At 47.0% G+C, this 26,772-nt stretch overlaps 1 protein-coding gene and 1 pseudogene across 1 annotated transcript in view; one reads left to right on the top strand and one right to left on the bottom strand.

Moving 5' to 3' along the window:
* NAV2 (neuron navigator 2) overlaps nt 1-13,851 on the bottom strand; it is a 711,083-nt gene extending 697,232 nt beyond the window's left edge. Inside the window, exons 1-2 of the mRNA XM_074336128.2 lie at nt 13,769-13,851; nt 8,040-8,695 (exon numbers count right to left, since the gene is read on the bottom strand). Of these exons, the coding sequence (XP_074192229.2) occupies nt 8,040-8,114 (75 nt within the window). The 5' untranslated portion in view covers nt 8,115-8,695; nt 13,769-13,851. The remainder of the gene's footprint in view (nt 1-8,039; nt 8,696-13,768) is intronic.
* Nucleotides 13,313-25,042, top strand: LOC109453104 (large ribosomal subunit protein uL18 pseudogene; annotated as a pseudogene).
* The last annotated feature ends 1,730 nt before the right edge of the window (nt 25,043-26,772 follow it).

Raw genomic sequence — 26,772 nt, 5'->3', positions numbered from 1 at the left:
TCCTTTTCATTTACACATTTGCTCACTCAACAAATATCTACAAAGCACCTGCCAGGCACCAGGCAGTGTGCTGGATGCCAGGGAACAGACCCAGTGTCTGCCTTCCAGGAGCTGACAGTCTGGAGCGTCGCAGGCAAAATACTTGAAGCCAACTCTCCCCTTCACTGTAAGCCAGTGTATTCATGTGTCCCCGAAAATAAGACCTAGCCGGACCATCAGCTCTAATGTGTCTTTTGGAGCAAAAATTAATTTAAGACCCGGTCTTATATTATATTGAATTATATTATATAAGACCCAGTATTATATTATATTATATTATATTATATTATATTATATTAGACCTGATACTATATTATATATTATACCCGGTTTTATATTATATTATATATTGTCTTATATTATATTATACCTGGTCTTATATTAAAATAAGACCGGGTCTTATATTAATTTTTGCTCCAAAAGACGCATTAGAGCTGATGGTCCGGCTACGTCTTATTTTTGGGGAAGCACGGTACTCTGCTAGGGCTGCCAAAACAAAATGTCATGAACTGGGTGGCTTAACTGACAGAAATGTATTTTCTCACAGTTGTGGAGGTTTGAAGTCCAAGATCAAGGTGTCAGGAGGTTTGGGTCTACTGAGGTCTCTCTCCTGGGCTTGCAGATGCCTCCTTCTCGCTGTGCCCTCACATGACCTTTCCTCTGCACACAGGCCTCCCTGGTGTCTCTTCCTCTGCTTAGAAGGACACTAGTCATATCGAATTAGGGCCCCACACATATGACCTCATCTAACTTGAATTGCTTCCTTAAAGGCTCTATCTCCAAATAGCCATATCAGGGACTGGGGCTTCGACACACAAATTTGAGACAGGGGGACACAATTCAGTCCATGCTGTGAGCTGCTTACTTAGTCCCCTGTTTAATGTGCTTCTCACTCAGCCCCTTCCAGGCAGAGCTCACGTTCCTCCTGCTCCAGGGACGCTTCCCCCGGCCCAACCTCTCTACACCAGGTAAACACTTACCTAATGTCATGCCATTGTCACTGCTGGTTGAACTGACTGAGTCCTCCAAATACTGGAAGTCCCAAGAGGTCAGGGACAGGATGAAAATCCATCTTTATGAACCCAGTGTCTTCTGCTGTGGCTGGTTGGTATACAGTAGGCACTCAATACATAAGTGTGGAATAAATACATGAAGAAACGAATGTACAGATGAGACTGATCTTATACTGTCTTACGTTCCCTGCATTGAAATTCAGGCAGAGCATTGGCCTGGTCCCATGCTGTCCTCTCTCCCCCGACCCCTGAATAGGGCCTCAAAACTTACAGTGAATTGATTTGCCTCTGGCTACATACAATGTTTTTCCAGTCTTTGTCAATGACACGGGAAACGTGTTGTGGTGGCTTCTCAGTGTCCATCCCCTGAGCGCTTGGTTAACACCCCCTCCATTCATGCCAGAAAGACAGGGCGGACCATCCAGGCAGGGAGCTGTCAGGAGGCAGATCAACTTGTAACAGCTGCCACCTCTGGCTCCAAAGGGGCAGCAGCAGCAAACTGGCCCAGACCACAGAGTGAGCATTTCAGCTCATCTGAAAGGAGCTCCAGGAGCTGGGGCTGGAGCTGCCTCCTCACCTGATATGTGAGCATCCATCCGTCCAGAGCCTGAACCATGCGGTCAGCACCTCAGAGCTCAGATCGCTAGTGAGAAGGAAAATGCCTCTAAAGCAGCTCAGCCTCACCACCGCCTGTGACCAGTCTTGGGGAGGGTGGTATCATGTAGCTCTGATCTGATGAGTGATATGGACATAGTTCCTCAATGAACAAACACCTCTGTAAGACGTCGCACAGGCCGGTCCCGCTATGGAATATGTATGCATGTGTGTGTGTATTTGTATGCACACATGTGCCCATGTATACACATCTGCACAACTGCAAAGAAGTTGGAAGAAGCTATTTTTACAGTAAAATCCAGTTTAAAAACTTTAGAGATGTAATTCTAATGGCAAAGTGAAATTACAGTGCTGGCATCTCTCAGACAAGATAAGTTGTGGAACCTTGGAGAAGTCCCTTAATGACAGCTTTTGCATCTGTAAAATGGGTTGATAATATCTACATCAAGGGCTTAGGGAAGATCTAAATGAGCTGAAATGAAAGGAGTGCTTAGTACACTCTCTGGCACATAGCAGTTGTTCAATATGTTAGTCGCTTTCCCTATCCTTAGCCTATCTCTTAATCCTTTCTGAAAAATTTACTAAATCTAGTAATGTGTGCTTAGGAAAATGACCCTAAAATATGTATGTGTCTTGTTTGCCTTCTTTGCCTGTTCCCATTGGTGCACACCAACTGAAAAAGCACCTTTGCCATGAGAAACACTACAAGGTAGCATTACTTCAAGTCACTCTGTCCAAAGGTCTGCCAAGTCCCCTCTGGCCACCAATGTGCTGAAGTATGGCAGCATCTGAGACTGCTTCCTCTCCGTCAGTCTAGTGACTAATCCAGTCACTGATGCAAATTCTTCCTTCAAAACACTGTTTCGATCGGGCCCTTTCTCTATTCCACTCACCAGACCCAATCTAGCCTCCCTTAATCAAATGTGTCGATCACTGTAGAGACCTCCTAACCACATCCTTGAATCTTATTCTCCCTCGTCTTTCTGTAAGAATGGACACCATATTAAACCAGTCATTTTGGAAAACCAGATTCAGCCTCAGGACCCCAGGGAAACAGGAATCTCAAAGCAACAAGTAACAGTCCCTCATTCAACCAATATTTACTGGGGCCTACGCTGTGCCCGGGGATGAAGAAATGGACAAGACCAGCTTCTTCTTCAGGGAGCCAACAATCGGGTTCAGGGGTGTGACAGGTGGAAAACTATCTGGGCCACAGGGAGGACGTGCTGAGATGCTCCCCCGACTGCATTTGCACAAGGACTAGAAACATGAGCAGGACGCACTCTTCATGGAAGATGGATGAGCGCTCTGACTGGGAGGGCCTTCCAGGTGACACATACAAGCGAAGACTCAGGTGCGGGGAGATGTGAGGGTTATTCAGGAAACAGCAGAGTTTGTCAAGAAGAGAGAGTCTGGGTAAGAGAGGATGGGAGATGACACCGGTCACAGCAATTCCCACGTACCGATCACTGTGTCCCGGCGCCTTACAATCTGTGAGTAACTATCACTGGGGGAACGGCTCGGGGAGGTTGCTGACGCTGAAGTCAACGAGACTCCAGTGAGATTTGATGTTTCACCCATTGTTCCCTAGAAGTTGGGCACAAGGTAAAGTGCCAGGGGCTGGGGAGGGTGCCTTCTGAGGAGACACTGGGAAATCATCGAATAGGATGATAACGGGACTCTGGGGACAGTGATCTGGCCCGGAGCGGAGGATGAACCAAAGGAGAAATGGAAACAAGGTTATGCCACCAGCCAGGCAAGAATTCCTGGGCCTGAAATGAGGGTGGTGACAGCGAGACTAGAAAGGAGAGTGGGCTGCCAGATACACGGTGACATAGGAGCAAGTATGGCTGCTGACCACATAAAAAGGTAGTGGACTTGAGGGGTTGGGTCTGGAGAATAGGTTAAATGATTCTCATCTGTAACCACAGGTGACAGGGACACGAGGGATGCCATTAATAAAATGGAGAGGAGAGGCTGGTGGGGCAAGGGTGATAATACATTCCCCTTTGAAGGGCAGGATTCAGCCACCCAGAGAAGCTCAGCCAGCCCTGGAAATTTTAATTACACTAAGCCTGAGTTCACCGTCTCCAAAGTCATTTCTTACAAAACTGTCTCCAGGAGGCTTTCATGCTGAGAAGCTGACAGCCTGGAGAACATTCAAACTAAAGCGTCTTTGTCACCACTCAGTCACCAAGTATCTTAAACCTCCCCGAACGATTCTTATTTTACAGTGTTCACCCTTTGTGGGAAAGCTCTGCCTGTGAAGGACAAACTTCTAAGAAGGAGCAGTGAGAAAAATCAATCAAAGAGTCTTTCCCTTGACTGATCAATAGGGTCTGTCAGGGAAATTTTACTTCTCCCATCTCTGCTAGTTAAGTGGGTTCTGACAACACGGAACAATACTTACCTCGCTGAATTTCTCTCCGTGGTAATTTGCAGCCCCACACCTCTCTGGATTTTCCCTGACTTCAGCAAAGAATTTGAATTTGACAAGTGCTAGGGATGCGTGGGGACTTACTGTCCAAACGTGTCACCAAGATAAGTCGTCAAAGAGGGCGTTCTGAGTGGCACCCACCCATGCGGCAGGGTGAGAGTGGGCACGTCCACATCTGAAGTCGCCCAGGCGACCTTCCCATGGCCAACTGCTTCTCATCACAGAAGCCTCCACTCAAGACACTTCCTCGCGGAGGCAGCCCCTTACACCCAGCTAACACACATCCTCTTGGGCGCAAGAAAGGGTCTACATCTTGATCTACGTGGTGGCTGCACATGTGTATAAAAGGTATAAAACTTCATCAAACTGTAAACTAAAAAAGCATGTACTTTACTGGATGTAAGTTATAACTCAATAAAAAAGAGAATTAAAAATAATTATAAATATGAAATGCACCGTCCCTGACACCCCTGACACCACTATGCCCTATTTATTTTCTTTAGAACATAGACCACTGTCTGCAAATAGATGACCTGGTGACTTTCCTGTCAGGTACCGTTCAGAGAGGCACTCTCCTCCGCGGGAGCCACTAGTCACATAGGTCTACTGAAGTTTAAATTAATTACAACTAAATGAGATTTAAAATTCAGGGCCTCAGTCACACTGGCCACATTTTGGGTGCTCTGTGGCTAGATAGGGACAGCGGCTACCGATGTGTATGTTGCACAAACAGGACCTCTCCGTCATGGCAGAAAGTTGTTTGGACAGCTCTGGTCTACAATGTAAGATTCAGGGAAGAAGAGACCTTGTCTGTCTAGTTCGTAGCTAGCTACAGGACTGGTGCTTGGCACATGAAGGCGCTTCCTAAATACTTGTTGAATATGTGAATAAAGGAACTTTGTAATACCAAAAACAAAAATCACATTGCAAAAACAAAAACCTGCTAACACCCTAAATATACATCTATAGGGATCAGTGAAATAAATGTTGGCACCTTCTATCGTGGAAGTCTATCTAGTCATTAAAAGGCACGAGGTAAGTGTGTGTGTGATGACGTAGACGGATAGCCACACTGTATTAAGTGAAAAAGCAAGTTTCTTAACAACATGTACAGTGCGATTCCATTTTATTAAGAAACACAAACCCAAATAGTCAGGAAAGTTATATACCAAACTACAAATAGCAGTCACTGTTGGATAGAATTAGAAAAAAGAGGAATTTACACTCTGTATTTTACTGTAATGTCTGAATGGATAATGAGTATGTATTACTTCAAGCATTTTTTCAAAAGAGTTAAAATCACATACAGCTCTCTTAAAACAAAAGAAATCCCACATTGGAAACTGTCCCAAGAATATATAGAACATTTCTTGAATAATTTACCAAGTGCCAAATTCCTTACCAACTTAATTTCATTTAATCATAAAAATATTCCTGTAATATAACACTCTCGTCCTCTGTTGCAAATATAGATGTAAATATCAGAGAGGTGAAGTACCTTTCCCAGGGTCACCAGGGAAATACCACCAAGGGCCAGATCCCAGAGGAGCCCTGAACTAGCCACTCCATCTATATGAAATCCTAAGCAAGCGCCAAGCTACAATAGTGGCTGTTGCTGTTCAGGGGAATGGGAAACACAGCAAAATTGAAGCTAGCCACTCTCCCTCTGCTTTGTCTCCCCAGCTTATCCCACAATGGTCCTTCATTTGAGTGACAATTGAATCACACACACACACACACACACACACACACACAGCAATGCCACAAGGATCCGATGCCAGTGAACACTTGGTAACTTAAGCATGCTGGTGGAGACTTCCCAGCTCTCCAGCAGATGCCTCGATTGTGCCTTTGTTGGATTTTCAGCCAATCCCCCCTGAGGAGGAGTTTTCAGCTCACCCGAGAGACATGGAGACATTGGAGCCAAAACACTGTAGAGTTGCCTTTCAGCTCCCTGGACAAGACATTCCAGGCTGCGTGCCGGGAGGCTTGTTTAGATTCACACTTGACGCAAATGGGGTGTGTGTTTACCCACCAACACACACATGCACACACCAACAGAAGCTGCTGACGCCAACAGAAGCTGCTGCAGTGGCAGTATTTCTAGAAGCCCAGAAACTATACTCGAGCAATATGGAACTTGATCACGACGCGTATCAGGAAAGACAATCTAATTCCTCCCAAGCAAAATTTCAACCGCTGCCCTGAAAATTCAGTAGGAGCTGAAATATAATACTCTATTAAACCTTATTTTGCCAGCACAAGTAAGAGCTCACTCAAGCGTGGAGAGTCATTAAAATGGATCTTACATATATCATTATAAATTTAATAATCGCCATGACGGCTAGAGTTCAAGTTAAAATGAATGTCAGCTGAGCATGACCAATTGATGTTACCCCAGCTGCTGCAGCGCCTCACTTGGGGTTATATTCTACTTCCAGAGGCTCCGTGGTACATGTGGACCCAACACAGCCAGAGCTGAGAACAGATGGGAAATACAGACATCAACACCTAGCCAAGGAAAGGCCGTCATAATTGCATATTATCTCGGTGTACCAGCCCAATTAAAATTGTCTACAGTGTCAGAGGTCCCAAATGTTCCTCCCCTAAGTGTCTGAATACCAAACTTGGCTAACACTTTGTAAAATGCAGTCAATCCCGGGTTCTATTCACAACAATTAACCGATTTTTCTCCTACCTCTCAGAAAGCTTCTGTAGAGACAGGAGCAAACAGGTCTGGTAGGCTGTGTGCTGCATAGATCAAACAGCACAAAACAAATTTCACTTATTGCCCAAAATAGTGGGAGTTCTTTCTGCATTACGGTGAGTGCAGTTCAGGAGTGGAAACTTTTTTTTAGGGATGGAGTCAGTATCAGTGTTTTTAAAATGCAGTTTGTTTCCATCTATTTTTATCCTTTGATAGAGCAAAACCTCATACAAAATCCTTTACACTCACATACACACATACATACACAGCCATCTAAAATTATAAAGAAGAATTTTAAGGCTGGTTTTCACCTCCACATGGATTTTACACCAAGAAAAGATGATCTTTGAGACTCAGGAGGAAAGGGGATATTCCACCCCGTACTGACAGAACACTATGTTTTTCAACCATTCACAACATTTCAAAGGAAATGTCAAAATTTATTTTTACATTAACAGAGACTGTGGCCCTTCTGGAACTGTATTACACCCTTGCCACCACCGCCACCACCCCATCCTCTCCTCCCCCCACCCCCATCCTAGTAATTCCCCTGGGAGCCAGGAGACACAGCTTCACCTTTCTTCCTAGACAACCAGCCACTCAGTGTTACTGCCACATGTGTCTGGCTTTTAAAGACAAGTTGAACTTTAACTGGTAGACACAGGTCCTGGGTGGCTGCCACTTTCAGACAGATGACAGCAAATGACCTACACTCAACAGGCTTTTTTAAAAGGCTGCGACATTCTCACAGATGGGGCCAAAGAGTGGAGTAGGATATGTTTTTGATCCATAAACACACGAGCCAGCAGACCACACGGAGAATAACTCAAACAAAACCACCACTGTCAGGAGCGCCATTTCCAAAAGGCGCTAAGAGTGTGTGAATCCCAAAGGGGATTCAGAACAAATAAGCTCCCATTTGACTGTGAGAACACCAACACTTTTTGTTAACTCCCTGAGCTAAAGCTTGTAAATCTTTGCCTGGCTCCCAAGATCAATTTCTTTCTTTTTTTCTTTCTCTCTCCCCTTGCCCATCAACAAGTCAAGGCTTCAAGCCCAGCACTGGGACCTGGCAAATCATCAGCCACCATCGTGCCTCCTTCACCAGAGAAAGACAAACACGCGTAATTGACAACAACAACATTTCGGCAACCACCTGGGCTCCCTGAATCACGCGTAGCCATTCCAGCGCCACAAGCCAAACGAGAAGAAAAGTTCTGCCACTTACTCTCTTTTGATCTTCCAGTCCATGGGTAACCAGCTTTCTCTTCTGCTGTTGGCTGGACTCAGGAACCGATTCCATTTCCCAGGAATAAAATACCCTCTTTCCTTCAGTGATGCTTCCAAATCCACGAGGGAAGGAAATGAGCCAGGCAAAGGTAAGGCATGCACAGCACCAGACACAGCTCCTGCCAGCCGAGGAAATCCACGCTGCCTCTTCAAAGGTCCTCCCTACTTCTTGGAATCCATGCGGGGACCTCTCTCGCCATCGCTGCCTTAGCAATGAGGGCGGCTGTCGTCGGCATCATGAGAGCTGGGACTTGGGGTTTTACTTGACTTCCAAGACGGGCTTCCTAAGAGCCCAGAGGACAGATTTCGGCAAAGATGAGTCCATATCCTGGGGCCTGTGCCACATTACTGCTCCAGAAATCCTTTCCCTCACTGTCTCCTTGGCACCGGTAAGTTATATGTCAGTAACAGTGTAAATGGGCATTTAATCCACCGAGCTGACAGCACCCACATCCCTCTCCGGCAACCCCTGACTCCCATAAATCACCACAAATGCTGCTCGCAAAGCTGCCCCTCACAGTTCCTGCCCGTGTTTATCACAGAGGCTGCTCCCCTCCTGGGCTGTCATCTTCTTCCAAGCAGTGAGATCCATACCTGAGGAGAAAATGTGCCACAGTCAGATTTGTCTTTTGTGGAGAAGTCCAGGGGTGAGCGGTCTTGCCCACCGCCTGGAGCCCAAAGCAAGCAGCAGCCAGCAATCTTCCTTCAAGCCCCTCAGTCCTCTGAGCGCATCCATGGACAAGCAACCGGGGGACCTCATGGGCTCCCCAGTTTTCCTAGCCAGAGACACACAGAGGACCCTGTTCTTGACATAAGTGCACCGGAGCCGAAATGAGTTGTCTTTCCACCCTATGTGGGAAGCATCATCATCCTCCTCCTCATCCTCGTCCTCATCCTCCTCGGAAAAACGCACCCAGGTGTGATGAGACAGGGAAGCAATGGTCTGGGAAGCAAAAAGGCATTAACATTCCCCCCTGCTCAATCACAGCTGCAGAGGCAGCATGTGGCAGGCGAGACACCAGCATCCACCGGGGAGGTGGAAAAGAGCAGCCTGGATCGTCTGAGGGCAGAAGGGCGACTGCACTACGGAGGAGCTGCATTCCCTGCCTTGGAACCTGCAGGCAATGCAGGCACCCAGTCACCTCCTGAGTGACGTCACAGAAGCTGGGGTGGGGGGGCACGGAAGGAGGAGAGAGGAGGGACCTCTGCACCAAGGAAAATATTTCGCATGGGGTGCACCCTTCCATGAACAATCTGAGAGGTGGGAACATATTTGAGAATCCTCATGATGATGTACCAATAAAGAATTATGAATGCCTCTTCCCATAGCACCAGCACCACCAGGAAAGAAAGAAAAAACAGTGGGGGGAGTCCTTCACTAAAAAGCACTAGTCTCTTGCCAGCATTTCTAATCAACGCACTAGCCGTTCTGCGATTCAGGCGGCGCCAGCCTCCGGGAAAGCTGTGGCCAGATCCGGCCTCAGCGGGTATTAGACAGAAGCCCTCAGACCCTCCCTTGCAGCTGTCCTGACCGGTGGCTACTTTGGAATGAGGCCGAAGCCATCCTCTATCAAAAAGGCCTTCTGCACTGCTGGATGCCAAAGCAGGTCAAAAGGCAGATGAGAGATTCAGCCACAAAGGACGGAAAAGGAAGAAGAAGAGAACTGCTTCTCTTGGGAGAAAAGCTGCAAAAAGGTTGGAGGCTTGTCCTCACTGCATGAAATACTCATCCAGAGTAGATTTCTCGAAGTGAATTCCCAAGTCACAAATGTTCTGAATCTGGCAAGAATCAATGAGAGTAGAATGTCCATAAAAGGGACATCTCATATGCCCAAGGGTGGCTAACATCAGAGACAGCATGAGGAAGCTACCTGCTGACCCACGAGATAGATAAGCTACCAGAGAGAGGTAGAGACACCCTCTGGTTACCCACCACCACCATCTCCACAGCCCTTTCAAGGGATCCCTGGCAAAGGTGAAACTTCAGATCCACTCTTTTTAGCTCCAGATCACAATGCAAATAACAACTGGCAAACTTGCTCCAAATATTAATTACCCTTTTCTGAGTCTAAACTGAGACCTCAAACCAGAGGACCCAGACTGAACTAGAGTTGAATGTCAGCTCTACAACTGAACTCATTGCGTGACCTTGAGCAAGTAGTGTAACCTCTTTGAGCCTCAGTGATCTCATCGATAAACTGGGGACAATAACAACACATAAGAGTAGAAAGATCTAGACCACCTACGGACAGAGTAAATGATCAAGAGATAACTGCTAACATGTATTGAATGCTTCCTCTATTCATTCATTCATTCATTCATTCAACAAATCTCTATCAAGGGCTTGCTATGTGCCCATTGTCTGGCTTCAAGTAGGGATTCTTAGCCCTGTGTTAGAGACGAGACAATTAAACACAAGGAAGATCCTGCTAAAGTCACAAAGTAGGAAGTTGTGGGTCTGGAACTGGAACCCGGGTCTGACTTCACAGCCCTTGCTCATATCCATGCCTCTCTGGCAGGATAACTGATATTCGGCTGTTTACAAGCAGCCAGAGTCCAGAATCCACACTGTTTACAGTTCCTGGCTCTACTCAAGAATAATAATAAAAAGAAGTAAAGAGAGAAAAAAATGAGTGCCAAAAGGGTCTCCTGCTTGGAACGGCCTTCTCCAGAAGGGCTGCTTCATTCACAGCTCTGGGCTATCTCCATATCTGAAAACAGCTCTGCACCAGGCCCCGAGCTCTCTCCCGGGTGAGACCCTGTCATATCCCATCATGCCAGCCGGTGCACACGCCCCAAGTGCACATGGGGACAGACGTTCTCGCCACAGAATTACCTCCCCACCAGCAGGAAGTAGAAGGATGTCCAACACCTCCTGCAGGCCTTTTTTTTTTTTTTTTTTCTGAGAGTCAGTCTCCACCAGTTCTGGGGTTGTCGCTGTCCTGGTGCTGGAGTCAGGGTAAGGAGGGGTTAGCTGAGAAAGGGGAGAAGCAAGGATGCCACTATTAGCTAACTACTGTCTCCATCCGATCCATTTCCTGATTGGGGAGGGTAGACATCATGAGAGCAAGTCCTGTTGTAAAAGCTCAGATTTCTCACTGCCTAAAAAGATCTCAGGAAGTTTAAACACACTTGAATAAAAAAGAGCTGAAAAGCATGACTAAGTGAACATTTAACTAGATTGTTGAGAAGTCAACATATTTATTGAATTGATCCCTAAATATAGCAACATATCAGCAGCTTCTCTCTGTACCATAAGTCAGCAAGGAGTAGTGCAAGGGAGAGGGGACAAAGGACAAGACTGGCCCAGATTGCATCACAAGACAGGTAGGGAAGTATCGCGGGTAAGAAGCAGCTTCTCCTGTACGTCCTCTAAGCAACTCCAGCTGTACTGAAGACGCCCTGAACACACTGCCAGGGCTTCCTCCCTCCCGGTCCAGACACCGTCTCCAAAGGCTTTCACTTCCAACTCCACATCTGCCCAAATCCATCTTGCCTTTTGGACAATCACCAGGGGGAAAAATTTCTTTTAAGAAAGGTTTGGAGGTACAGCCCAGGATGTGGGGAACCAGGAAAGAGTCTAGTCTCAGATGGAGAGGCATCCTTCTGAGAGGGTCACTGAGGTCCCTCCCCGCAATAAAACTCCATTCCCTGGTAAATGCCAATTTGGGAGCCCAGGTACCCGACAAGTCACAGGCCAGGCTTTCCCAGGTGCAATGTACCCCTTCCTTCTGCCTGGGTGCTGGAATTGTGAGCCCATTTTATATGTCTGGCAAAATATCCTTCTTAAATTCTCCAAAGTTTTCCAAACTGCGTAAAGCCCCTTTGGCCATCTCTTCACTTCTCTCCCTTCCAGCTTCTCCTGACCTCCCACAGAAACTTCCTCCCCCAGGTGGGCCCAAGATGAAGGAAACTGGTTTTAAACCTGGATTAAAAGTTGGGGGGTGGGTAGTGAGAAAGGGAAGCCTGACTTGTTTCATCTTATAACTGGAGTTAAGCTTCTGAAAGCAGGGAGCATCCGTCTTTCCAATGGTCTAATTAACACTCATCGCTAACACAGAATTTTTAATTAGTCTTCAGTGCCAATAGGGGAAACAGAGGAGCTTCTTGGAACCCTAGCCATTCATGAATCAATCAATAAATAAGTTACATAAGACATAAGAAAGAAGGCCAAGGAGGCCTGGTGGTTTCCAGGCTGGGCTTCTTATTTGGGGGCTTTTTTGCTCCCAAAGGGAGCCAGCCTAGCCGGGCACTTCTGCTAAGATCGGGGAGGGCTGACCCCGCCACCAACCCCAGAGCTTTTATTTGCCCACGTTGAGCGAGCAGAGCGTACTCCCGCCTCTTCCCTGAAGAAAAGAAAGGATCAAACACAAAAATAAGTCACTAGGGCCCCAGCTGGGCAGCGCGGGCTGCAGCTACCGCTGCTGGGATCCCTATACCGGCAAAAAAGGACTCGGCTCAGTGGAGCGCGCACCCGGGAGGCGCCTTGACTCCCGATGCTTGGGCGCCCCCTCCCAGCCCACCATCCGCGCCCCTCTGCCCGCAGCTGCCCGAAGCGTGGGAGAGAGAGAGCCAGGGAAACTGGAGGCCAGGCCTAGTTACCCCTTACACACACACACACACACACACACACACACACACACGGGTGTGGACACAGTGAAGAGACTCAGACGCAGATCGACACAGGCATAGTAGACACTCTCAGAGGTCCAGACAGACATACACACGCAGACTTATAGGCGCGCGTACACACACGCACACCTATGGATGCTCAGATCACACCCAAGGATGCACGTCCGCCCAGAGAGGGACACGCACAGACAGGTACAGGACGGACATTGAGACAGCCGGTGGCTGGAAAACAGAGACACAGACAAAACACACACACACACACACACACATACTCATAGATACATAGACTAACATACAGAGAGGAGAGACACACACAAAAAACAAAAATACGCAGATGCAGACAGAAGGATGTACTAACAGCAATACTCAGACACAAGCTCCTGGAGAGGACGTTCACAGACACCCACGACAACAGCAAACACACAGGGACCCAGACTTGAGGATACACCCAGAGATGCAATCACGCAGAGGGGGAACGCACAGAGACCCACAAACAGAAGACACCCACAAGCACAACCACACGCCCAAGGAAATACACCCAACCTCAGGCACGCGCCACCAGAGGGACACACACCCACTATGAATGGGGACGTTTGCAGCGGCGCCGGAGGCCGAGAAAGTGCGCCCCAGAGCTCGAAGAACCACCTCCGAGCACCGAGCCGCGTGCCCCAGCCCGCGCAGGCTGGGGAAGACTTTCCCAGCGCATCTCTGAACAAGGGCCCGCCGGCTTTCGGCGTGCGCCTGTCGCTGTGCGTCCGCCCGCCAGGTCTCCGTCCTGCGGCCTCACGGCTAAGGAGGCCCAGGCTTCCATCAGGGTCCCGGAGTGAAGGTCTGGCCCCGCAGCTCCATGCGGGACCAACCCTCTCCCACCAGCAGTCCCCGCCCTGCCCGGCCCGGGAGCCCAGCACAGAGCATCCCCAAGTCCCCTCCTCCCTGCTCATCCCGTTAGGCGGCAAACTTTCCCCGTCCGGTCCCGACGCCCGGCAGCCTGGCCCAGCCGGGCCCCCGCAGAGGCGACACGGGGGTGGCTCCTACCTGCGCCCACGCGGCTTTGCCGAGCCGCTGCCTCTAGCGGGTCTCTCACCGCTCTCAGCTCGCGCTCCTCAACCACGGCCGCCGCTGCAGCCGCTCCTTGCCCTCCCGTTACCCAGGAAACGGCCTCCTCCTCCGTCCCGCCAACCAACCAGCACCGTTCACATGGCGCCTCGCAACCAATGGACAACCTTGCCATCCTGGTCCCCTTCCAGGGTCCCGAGCCCTTTCCCAAGCGAGGGGACCAGAGGAGGAGGTAGGGGTCTCTCTGGAGCTGCTGCTCCTTAAAGGTGGGTCCCGGAGGGAGGAGGACAGGGGGAGTCACCTGGTCCCTCTTGTTGGCGCTCTTCTGCAGGATAGACATACCTGACACTTTAAGGAAGACCTGCACCCCTGGAGAACCGGAATCGGAAGACGACTCTGGACACCTAGTTCAGCTTTCCACTAAATCCGAAAACCCTTTGGACAGGTTCCCACCAGGGAGCTGTCCAGCCTGTGAACGCCGCTCTGGATAGAACGCTTGCGGTCTCCCAAGGCAGTGCTTAATGCCTTCCCTCTTGTACAGCTCTGACTGAGGGCACTTTTTTTCCAGCACGGACTGAACCTACCCCACTCCAGGACAAGACTCATTTCTTCTCTTGGACACACAGAACAAGGCTCCCTCAGCCACCGAACAGTCAGAACTTCAGAAACTAGAAAGCAGCACATCCTGTCCCCCAGGTGACCCTTCTTTGGACAGTTCTTCACTCATCTCCCATCTTCACCCAGAGCCATTTCGAAATTGGAGAGGCTTGTGCTCAACTATGACCCTCAACCCCTCTTTCACGTGGCAGTCTAGGCTGTCAGTGCCCAGGCAGGCAGAATCTCAGGACCCCAGCACAATGTGCAAATAAGACCTGAAGTGGTGAAAACATTTATCTCCTAAGTCGAAGTCGACTCCCAAACCACTGGAGAAAAAAGTGAGGCTGACACATCTGGGGAGGCACTAGGGTGGACACTTCGGTCTCTGAAGACCTCTTATTCCCCTCCTATTTCATCCTCCAGTCAAAACTTGCTCTATCACATAGGATACCCAAGGTGTGAAGGCAAGAAGTCCTATTGGTCTTGGCAGGAGGGTGGCCTGGCCTTTCCAAAGCCCACAGATGCCACCAGGCTGCAGGGTCAATCCATAGCCACAGGCAGGTCTGGCCACAATGCTGCCTGGCAAGGACCAGGTGGGCCCAGCATTCTCAGGGGCTGTGGACCCAGCCAATTCATTAGAACAGGAGCCCAGGACACAGGCCAAAGCAGAAGGCCAGTCCTGCTGCTGGGCCCCTGGTTGAGGGGTGGCAGGAGATTCAGGCTTAAGAAGGGGCATGCACTCCTGTGCCATCAGAGCAGGAGAGAATGAGGACACCCTCACAGTACCCAGCCAGATCTGCGCCAGTTCCAACCTCCACTCCCCAGGTCTGGTGGTAGAAAGGGGACTGGAGCCTCCTGTTACTGAGAGTAGAAGGCCCGGCTGCAATATGGCAGCAGTGAGAAAACTGCAGGTGGGGGTAGCAGGGCAGCTATGCTCATGCTCACTCATATGACTCTCCTGCGTCCTGCCTCAGAGGGGCCCATTGACACTATTCACAAGACAGGACTGAAAAATAAAAACCATGTCACTTTCTTAGCCAATTCCTGCAAGTCTCCAGAGGTCATGCAAAGACGAAGACCAGCAGGGGAATGGCAGACAAGTAACATCATGTACCGGGTTATAGGGAGTCTGCTATAAGTACACAGACCTGGGTGAGACAGCCTGGGCTGGAATCCCCTCTTGGCCATTTATCAGCTATACGATCTTATCTCGGAACCTTCATTTTCTCATCTATAAAATAGGGCAGCTAATATTCCTCCTGACAGAGATGTTCTGAGAAGCAGAGGTGATCTGGACGTGCTCATGGGTGAGCACATGCTTTGGAAGCAATAAGGTACCTTGCAGAGGAGAATGACTTTTATAATAGACCGAGTTTGCCCCGTGATGGCTAATTGTATGTGTCAACCAGTCTAGGCTGCAGGACCCAGTCTTTGGTCAAATACCAGTCCAGATGTTGCTGTGAACGATTTGTTTGTTTGGTTGGTTTTTTGTTTGTTTTTAGATATGATTAATATTTAAATCAATAGACTTTGAAGAAAGCAGATTATCCTCCGTAATGGGGGTGGGCCTCCTCCAGTTAGTCAAAGGCCTGAAGAGAAAAGACTGAAGCCCCTTGAGGAAGAAGGAATTCTGCCTCCAGACTACCTTTGGGCTCAAGACTGCAACATCAGCTCTTCCCTGGGTCTCCAGCCTGCCAGCCTGCCCTGCAGATTTTGGACTTTCCAACCCCAAAATTGACATGAGCCAATTTTTCAGATAAATGATAGATATCCTATTGGTTCTGTTTCTCTGGAGAACCCTAATATAGCCCCTTCCCAAAATGAGGAGGATTTTCCAGTCAAATCCAAAGAGAAGAAACCAGGTGACCAGATGTATAGCCTACAAGTTGCTGGGGGTACGTATGAGTATTTCCCCAAGTTTGCTCCAAGTGGGCAATGGCTTATGTTCACGGATGGTTTCAATCCACCACTATATACAACAACCTTCCACCTACTAGAGATGGACACCTTGGGAGACATTTTTCTAAAATAGCTCCCTTTCTCTACTGACACTGCCTTCTGCCCCAGTCCCCACCTGTGCACTAGGAACCAAGAGGACAGAGTCTGTTCATTGGAGATTATGACCTACCTCTCTCTCTCTCTCTCTCTCTCTCTCTCTCTCTCTCTCTCTCTCTCTCTCACACACACACACACACACACACACACACATCCCAAATGAGGGCTGTAGCAGCAAAGAGTTTAACACCTACTGCCATCTGCCAGACCATTTTTGTCTCCATTAAGGGTACATACATTTTTAAAGATGACATCCAATCACCCATTTAGGGTCCTAACTCCAAATATGTCAGCTGAAGAAAGGGTTATTTCCATTTCACCGACATAGAAAAACAGGAACCAGAACATAACAAGGCCTTCCAGGGACTAGCACTGCAAGCCTAAGAGCTGTGGCTACTCCCTCCATGCCTTCTAGAAGGGAACACATTTTCTCTCATCTCCTGTTTTGCTTACTCACCTTCCTTGTGGGCTAACATGGCTGCCAGTCCAAAGGTCTATCTCTCCATGCACATACCCAATAGAGTTTGCCAGAAGCCTCTGGAACTTAGGTCACATTCTCATGAAAGAATCTGATTGGTCACTGACCTGTGAGTCAGGTCAGGGGTCAATCACCAATGGCAAATAGGAAAGGGACCTTTGCATGGTCAGGCAACATCAGACATTTGTAGCACACAGTGAAATGGAGACATGCAAAGGTGCCTCCTTAGTTTAGCTTCTGACTCCCAATACTGACCCCCTGCACCTCAGTTTTCTTGTTTTCAAAACCAGAGCATCCATAGCACCCTTTTTCAGAGCTACAGAATCCCTATAGGAAGTACATTGTGAAGCACTTAAGGAAATTAAAACATGTTCTTTTTTACTACAAATGAAGGAAAATCTATCATCCAACCTCAAGAAGACTTGAGGAAAAATCCCTGGTCTTAGGTCTCTGGTAAGCAGATCAGGTCTGGTAGATTCAGCTCGGACACTGTTTTACATGTACTGGACATCACAGAGGTGGCATCGTAAGCACAGAAATGTTTTTCTCTCATGTCTTGGGCTGTCTCTGAATTGAACACAGGGCCAGTTGGTCAGCAGAGCAGAAATGAAGATGCGAAGTGGCCCTTTCCACCTATCTTTCTGGATTGGCGAACTTGAATTGTTTCGGGACCCAACTCGGGAATTTTCCCTAAAAGTCCTTGTCAGGATGGGTTGCTCCCTTCTCTGGACTCGCACAGCACTTTGTACTCCTTCCGCTCTTTAATAGCCCGTGCCACCCCCACCATAATCGTCTCTTTTCATGTTTATCTCCCTGACTAGTCATTCATTCATTGATCATTCACTCAATACTGCAACAAATTTTACTGCCAATTTTATTGACAATAAACATCCTGAGATGCAGCAGTGAGCAAATCAGGCACGGTCCCTGTTTTCGTGGCAACGGTGGAGGAAGAGGTACGACAAACAAATATTTGGTCACGATCATTTGAGAGAATAATTAGGGCTCTGCCAAGAATAAAAACAGGATGGTGTGACAGAGTGAGTAGGGGCTACCTTCCATTGGGTAGTTGTAAGAGAAATTTAAACTGCGATCTGAGTGATAAAAAGGATACATCTGTGCAAGGATCCAGAGGAAGCACATTCCAGCTGCTACTAGTACAAAGGCAATGCAGACGGCACAACCAGCATTGCGTGCTCACGGAGCAAAAGCAGCTCAGTGCTCCTGGAGGACAGTGTTCCCATCTGTGTGGGGACAGCCTGTGGAAACAGCAGAGACCAAGGAGTGCTCAGTCCTTCCCTTTTCTAGTCCCCTGCGTAATACCAGCTGTATTCTCACCCACCATATTTCCTTTCCTTTGAGACTTAGCTCAGTTTGTCTCTTCCATCACAACAAACGAACCTCACCCCTTATTCCCTCACCTCATCCTTTCCCTCCACACAGACCCCTTAAGTTTGTGGTATGTCTCTATGACTGTTTTCTTGCTCCTTCATTCATGTGGTTTATAGATTTTTTTTTTTTTTTGATTTTTTTTAAAGAGGACATAGCTCACAGTGGCCCACGCAGGGAGCGAACCGGCAACCTTGGTGTTACCAGCACCACACTCTAACCAACTGAGCTAACCAGCCACCCCTAGTTTACAGATTTCACTGAGTGCCTTCAGATGCCAAGAACTTTCATGTCTGTGCAATACGATCCCATTGACGAGAACACGCGAAGAAGCAGATCTCTGAGCAGTGAAAGAAAGATGACACAAAGGTTGTGTGATAAAGGATGTCGCTTCTCCAGTCCTCATTCAAGGCCTGTATGCTCTTGGTGTACTCACACTTTTAATGGGGCTGGTTATTCAGTTTCCAAGCCCACAGCAAATCAGAGGAGTGCACCGATCCCTCCAGTGGGCAAACTGACAGCTGTAAGACGTAAGACAGGACAATCTGTCAGCAAGAGAGGAGACCCAACCACCTACGAAAAACAAAACAAAAGGTCCAGGCAACCTGGGACCATTTAGTGAATGGGCAATCAGTCGTACACATCTCATCCATTTATTAAACCACATGGATCGCTCATCATGCTGACTCTGAATTCAACAAAGGTCTTATAAGACAGGGAAGATTTTAGTATGCTTTAGAAAGCTTTTTCATACAAATTGGCTAAATGGAATTTAATGGACAAACCCAGGGCTACGAAGAGAGGCAAATTGTCAAAAATGACTTGAATTCTGGACAGCCGATATTTTATACAGATAAAACTATTAATTACAATTTATTGAACAACTCAAAGATGTACCAGTTGAATGTTTTAAATACTTGACTTCATTCAGGCCCCACAATAATTCTATGAAGTAGGTACTATTATTATCCTTGTTTTCTGAAGGCGGAAAGGAGAGGAAACAGGCTCAGAGGGGTTGAGTAACTTGTGTTTGATCACAAGCTGGTTAGTGGCAGATATTTTACAACCTAGTCAAAAGAGAAAGAAGAACATAAGTAGTATGTATTTCTCTTTTTTTATTCCTCTTAACATTTAGCATAGATCTGGGCATATAAGTTCTCAAAGTGCAGGATCGGGGTTCATTCATCCAAGAAATTTGTCCCAGGAATTGTGCCAATGTCTGGAGAGACCCTGGAGAGGAAGCCAGGTTCATGCTGTCGTCCGGGTGCTACAGCATGAAGAATGGATGAATCTATTCCACAGTTTTGAAAAAAAAATCAATTTGCTGTGATCCTGTTAAATATGACTCTCATTCGGGATCTTTTGGAAGCAGCTGAAATTTCACTCTTGAAAAAAATAAGTGGCAGATAACAGTAAAGGTTTGCATATGAAGAAAAGCCATCAGCCCCTTCCCGCCACTCCACCCCACCCCCACACACCATGCTGTTCCCATTTCCGGGGCAGCCTGCAGTCCTCCTGTCCTGCATCTACCCTTTTGCAACTTCATTAAAGAATGACTTCATGGAAGTCACTTCAGTATCTTCATCTGCAAAATGGTGGTCGCAGGGGTGACAGGGAAAAGACAAATGGATTAGCTGTGACATTCTGGTTCTGTCTCCCTCCCGCCCCTGGCAGCTTCTCCTCAAACTTTTCCCCTTGATCCTTCACTCAGCCCCACCACGGTTGAGTTGCTAGAGTAGATGTAAGGAGCCTGTTTACCCCACTGATAATGGGTGGAGACAATGCCGCATTGTCTGAAATAGACAGTGGCAGGGGAGGAATTTATTGCCAGCTGGCAAGGGCTGGGGACAGGGGGTGGACTGGCTCTGGTTTCCCTGCCCCAGGTGGCTGGTACTTCTGCAAGCCTGGGAGGATGCTATAAAAACAGGACTGCTGGGAGACACCCACGGGTGGGTTGACCACATCAGTTGGGCTGTGGAGGAGTCAAATGTAGAGAAAGGGGAGGCACACTTTAGGCGGGTTGAAATGGGTAACAAGATCCAAGCTGTACGTTTATTTTAGTAGGCTCTTTTGGTTTTCGAAAGAAAATGCACTGGAAATGGAGTTGAAACTAAAATTTTAAAACAAATCCAATGACTGTTTCTTGAGTGCCTACTATGTTGTACGCATGTACTGTGATCACCACTGGAAAGACCACAAGGAACATACAGATATGTTTCCTTCCCTCAAGGAATTTATATTCTATCAGTGGAGCCAGTCATTAAACAAAGAAACAAATACATGATCTGGATAATTTTTAAAAAGGGTTGACTGACACAAAGGAAGTAAAACAGGATGATGTGATATAAAATGACAGGTTAGGGAGAGTAGCATTTCATAGAGTGACCAGGGAGGGTTTCTCTGAGGAGGTGACAATTCAAATTAGACCTGAAAATAGTAGCCAAGTGAAGGTCTGGGGGAAGACCCTCCCAGACAGTAAACAGCAAGTATGAAGAGGCCCTGAGACCACAATAGCGTGATGCATTCCAGGAACTAGTGTGGCTAGAGAATGGTGAACAACAAAAAGAGTGTTATGAGATTAGGCCAGAGAATTTTGTTCTACATTCAATGAGACGCTCTGGGAAAGTTTTAAAAGTTTTCAGAAGGTTGTTTTGGCTGCCTTGTCAAGACTGTGTTCAAGGGGGTAAAAGAGGAAGCAGAGAGACCAGTTAGAAGGCCACCGAAATCACCAGGCAAGACGTGATGGTGGCTTAGGGTGGAGGTAAGAGGACAGCTTTAGAATAGATATTTTAGAAAGGAGGTCTTGAGGGGAGCAGCAAAGTCAGCAGGCACCTCAGCAGCTTTAGGAACCACCTACCGCTCTGAATTTCTCTTGATTTAAGCTTCTCTTTGAACATCTGCTCCACCCTCCTGTGTCCCGAGATTGCCCTACTTACACATTGAGTTCCCTTGGACATCAGCTCACCTGCTGTCTTACCCAGACCCAGAGCTCCCTCCAGCCTTGGTTCCCACTGCTAACTGGGTCAGTCCACTTCAGGTGCCGGAAGGAGTATCTGATGGGGCCAGTTCACCTCATCATGCCGTAACCTGTGGGTTATCTCCTCTCTCAGTCAGGTGCTAACCTCTGGGGCATGTTGGAGAGTGTGGGCATGTTTAATCAAGGTAGGGCCACCGAAGTAGTAAGGGCTGTGGTGGGTAAGCTCGTGTGCTACAGGCAACACTGAGCAGGCCCAGCGGTAATTCCAGCTGGCGCCTCTATATCACTTATTGTTTCAGGCACTGCTCTAAGTTTTATATAACTAATTTAATCCTCACAACCATCCTAAAATTATTAAAAGATAGGATTATAATCGCCATATTGCAGAAAAGGAAACATGCACAGAGAGGTTAAGTAACGTCTCCAAGGTCACATAGCTGGTAAGGTAGAGAGTTGGGATTCAAAGTCAAGTAGTCTGGTCCTAGACACCTCGATTTTAACCAGTTAAAATCCTCTCTAAGTTCTAGATCAGACATTACTGAGAAGGGATCTTGAATATAGATGTTGAACAAAATAGGAGTAGATGTTGGTGCCGACACTGCTGTTGCTGTAGCAGCTGATGATGATATTTTATCTAGAGAAGCCAGAGGGAGATGTCGTGCACTGTCTGGTTTAAGCAGCAGCATTTCCGTCTGCGCTTTCTGTGATCTGGGTAAGGAACTACATCATTTCTTGGAGCCTCAAGTTTTTCACCTAAAAAACAGTTAATAACGTCTATCCTACTTGTTACCTAAGCATTGTTTGTAAAAACAATCATTAAGATGCCACGGGAAATGTGTGCTGGTAAATTAAGAATGAGATTCTTTGGGAGCAAAGGGCAAGAACAAATGAGAGGAGGGGTGGGCAGTTTGCTCAGTTGGTTAGAGCGTGGTGCTAATAACACCAAGGTGGCCGGCTCGATCCCCACATGGGCCACTGAGAGCTGCACCCTCCTTAAAAAAAAAAACCACAACAAATTAGAGGAAGAAGAGTCATCTAGGGGTCTTGTATGGAAAAGTCCGTGTCCAAAGGCCTGGAGAAGTAAGCCGAGGGACCAGCCAGGGACGCAGAAATGGGCAGCCCCAAGGGCCATGCCTCTGCCTAAAGACCACAGGAAGCCACTGAAGGATCTGAAGCTGGAGGAGGAGGAGTGAGGTGGTCAGATGAACTGTTTAGAAAGATATTTCTGATGACCAGTGTCAAGAATGGTCTAGATAGAGTAAGGAAGATTGCAGACAGGTAAACAAGAGATGGTTCTAGCAATGCAGGCAGGAGACGGTGAGGATATAGATTCAAGCAATGGCTGAAATATTCGGGCATGTCACCAAGAGAATGTGGGGAGCCCGGGATCCTATTATACCCAAATCTAGAGCAACTCTACTGTCTAAAAGAGAATGGGTATGTCCTCCTGTATTTTAAGTAAATATTTCACAGTGCTCCATATCTGAAGAGTATTTGTTTCTTGGGTGTGTGACTCTCCATTGACATTTTGTTGCTCCCAATTCTTCAAAGGGGAGGCTCTTCCCTTTGATGAAGAGGCCCACCCACCCTAGCTTCCTGTGTGTGGATCACGACCTTTCCTGGGAAGGCAGGTGTGGGGCTCCTGGCTTCACTGCTTTGCACAGCACATTGGGAGCATTTGCATTTCCAGAGTTTTGTTTCTCCATTGAAAGGGGGCCCCACTACATTTTTGTTTGTCCTGTGGCATCAGATGAAAGTGGAATGGAAATCAATGCAAATTCCTTTCATCTCACAATGTGTCCAGTAGTCTAAATGCTCAAAGCCCAGCGGCTGAGCAAGGACACACAGAAGAAAAGCCCCATTTTGATTCTTTTGAAAGTGTTCCTGGCTGCCTCCTGACTGGTGTTCATGCGCACGCATGCGCACGCGCGCACACACGCGCACACACACACACACACTGTACCCACTGAGCCACAGGGCCCACCCTCACAGCGGTCCTTCTTCAAGGCATCTTTGAAGTCTGGTGATGCCACCACTCCATGCCGTTGTCTTTTCCCCTGGGCTTGCCTGATGGAAGCCTACATGTTCCAAATCCTCAAAGAAAATTTAAAAAACTCTCTTCTTCCAAGGTCAGTAGGTTAGCTTTGCGAGGAATACCAAAGATGTATCCTTCATGAAGAAATCTGTCAGTATGAATGCTGATGCCATGAATTGCCTTCCTGTACCTGCAGAAGTTCCATGGGGATGGGATGCTTGGCTCTATGTGAGTTGTAAGCCAGTACAGGTAAGAGCATCCTGAGAGTCAAAGAATCTCTGAATCCAGAGATCCCAGCTCTATACGATCTTGTTCCTGATTAGCTTTAGTTCTGAGAATAGTTTTCAAATACTTAGGTCCAACTCCAGCAGCCTTACTAAGCATTTGGGGATAGAAGGTGGCATGAGGAGATCATTTTTAACTGTGAGAACTATTATGTTTGCTATCAGACTGGGGGAAAAAAGACATTTTAAAGTAATATTAATAGTAAACACTATTGGTGACGACATAGGGAAACAAATTCAACAAATATTTATTAAGAACCTACTCTGTGCTACACATTTCTCTAGGCTAGAGTCACTGTGGAAGAGTAAATAAATGGACAAAACCTTTGCTTCATGTAATGTACATTCCAAGGTAATTTGCTGTGCTAGAAATGTGTACACCTAGAAGGAAGAATGCATCAAAAGCCTTAAAAATGTGTGCACATGCCCTTCTGTTGGATAATCATGCACCCATATATGTATGTACAAGACTATAAAGCTGTGTGGGCTTTTTCTCCCTTGGAGCTGTGCTGGGCCTGCAGGACTTTGGCAAGCTGCAGACGCGGGTCTCTGTTCTGCATAGGGTTTGCTAAAGCTGGCAAGAGTAAGGCCTACTTCAGGATATACCAAGTGAAATTTAGAAGACAACAAGAGTGTAGAGCTGATTACTATGCCCAGAAACGCTTGGTAATCCAAGATAAAAACAAACATAACACACTCAAATACAGGATGATAGTTCATGTAACCAACAGCGATATCATTTGTCAGACTGCCTATGCCCGTATAGAAGATGTGATAGTTTGTGCAGCTTACTTCCATGAACTCCCCAAGTACGGTGTGAAGGTTGGCCTGACAAATTCTGCTGCAGCGTATTATACCGGCCTGCTGCTGGCTTGCAGGCTTCTCGACAGGTTTGGCATGGACAAGATCTATGAAGGTCAAGCGGAGGTCACTTAAGATGAATACATTGAAAGTACTGATGGTCAACCTGGTGCTTTCACCTGCTATTTGGATGCAGTGCTTGTCAGAACTCCTACTGGAAGTAAAGTTTTGGGGGCCCTGAAGGGAGCTGTGGACGGAGGCTTGTCTAGCCCTCACAGTTCCAAAGGATTCCCTGGTTATGATTCAGAAAGCAAGGAATTCAATGCAGATGTACATCGGAAGCATATCATAGGTGAGAACACTGCAGATTATATGCATTACCTAATGGAAGCAGATGAAGACGCTTACAAGAAATAATTCTCTCAATACACAAGGAACTCCAGACGTGATGGAGGAGATGGATAAGAAAGCTCATGCTGCTATACAAGAGAATCCCGTCTATGAGAAGAGGCCTAAGAAAGAAGTTAAAAAGAAGAGGTGGAACCATCCCAAAACGTCTCTTGCCCAGAAGAAAGATCAGGTAGCTCAGAAGAAGGCAAGCTTCCTCAGAGCTCAGGAATGGGCTGCTGAGAGCTAATAAACCGAACCACAGTTTTCTATGAAGATTTTTCATATAAAGACAATAATAAACTTATTGACTATGAAAAAAAAAGTCGTTAGGAAGAATAAAAAATAAAGGGAAAAAATAACTATATAACATTAAGGAACTATTTAAATTAATTATGGTCCATTTTTACAACCGAATACCATATTATATCAAAACAATGCAGAACAACATTTATGGATTTCAGAAAAATGATATATTACTACATAAAAAAAAATGTAGGCTACAAAACAGTAGGTAGTATGTGATTCCATTTGTATAAAATGAATGGAAAAAATAAAAGAAGGGTTATCACTTAATTTAGCAATGTTTACTGAGCACTTACTATGTGCCTGGGCCCCTGAGTTACAGAAATGAACAAAATCGGCCAAGTCCTTTCCCTTATGGAATTTGAGGTGGTTGTCTTTGAGGGGTAGAGTTTGGGTTAACTTCAATTTTTTCCATTTGTTTTTCTGTGTCTTCCACATCTTCTAAACTGATCAGATATTCCTTTTTAAATTACTTTAAAATTAAACATAATTTTTTTTAAAAAAAAACAACACTTTGGAGATATCACTCGTAGCTTGGAGGTGGAACATGGACCTTAGGAATTAAGGCCCACCTCTTATGTCTCCTCCCTCTGAGGAAGTAACCAGGATGGCCAAGTGTGATACAACCAGGGGTCAAGAACCACGGAGATAGTGTGAGATAAGAACCATCATTGAAAACAAGATGCCACAGCTCTAGTCAGAATCCAGATTGAAGCAGATACAAAGCCAAGATGGGGAAGTAGGCAGAGTCAGCACAAAATGGAAGCCGGGCATAAGTCTCACCTCTTTGACATGAAAAGGGCTCAAGTGCCTGGGCCCCGGAGTTACAGAAATGAACAAGAAATGAGCCATCTTTGTGCTGGCTCTCAGGTGCATAGGGGTCAGCAGAGGATAAAGGCAGGGGGTCAGCAGGGCATCTTCTGCCACCGTCTTAAACTCACCAACCACCTGATTGGTAGTAAAACACTGAAAATCATCCAAATGTTCAATAAGGGAATGGTTAAGTAAGTTAAGATTCTTTAAATACTTATCCATTTAAATGAGGCCAGGTAAAACTTTTATGCGTTAAAGTTGTTTGTTTGTTTGTTTTACAATTCCTTAGAGACTAGGAAATGAAATGAGAGTGTGAGCTATTGGTGAGTACTCTGAGAAGGAAATCCCATGCCCTCACCCACACTGTCCCTCCCCTCGTTTACCCCCAAGGCCAAGTCCTGGGAGGAATAGAAATAACTTTCTAAAACAGGATTGGGGGATTTTGAGAAGCAAGAAAACCCATGCCTCACTTCCTTAGGGAAGCTCAGGGAGATTGTCCCCACGCCCCCGGCCCCAGCATGCTTTCACATAGTAGAGTCAGAATGGTGTCAGGACAGCACTAGATAGAGCAAGCCTGGGGTGGCCCCTTGAGTCTCCTGTGTCTGTTCCTTCAAGAACATGAAGAATTAGCCAAAATTTGCCGTAACCTCCACCAGGGGTATACAGGAGTAGAGAGGGAATGCAATGGACCTGGAGGGGTCCAAGGGGGGAAAAGGAAAGTAAAGAGTCTGTAGAGCAATGACCAGAGGCCACAACTGGGCTATGGACATTTTGGTGGAGGCCAGCATGAATCGATGCCAGCCATCAAAGATTAGACAGGGCCTGGTTCTCCCTCAGCAGATGCCAACATAGGCCAGATGG

This window comes from Rhinolophus sinicus, chromosome 14 (genome assembly GCF_057876585.1).
Source record: "Rhinolophus sinicus isolate RSI-liver-muscle chromosome 14, RSI-T2T, whole genome shotgun sequence".
In the NCBI taxonomy this organism is placed as follows: domain Eukaryota; kingdom Metazoa; phylum Chordata; class Mammalia; order Chiroptera; family Rhinolophidae; genus Rhinolophus; species Rhinolophus sinicus.
This window is presented reverse-complemented; position numbering and strand designations above follow the sequence as displayed.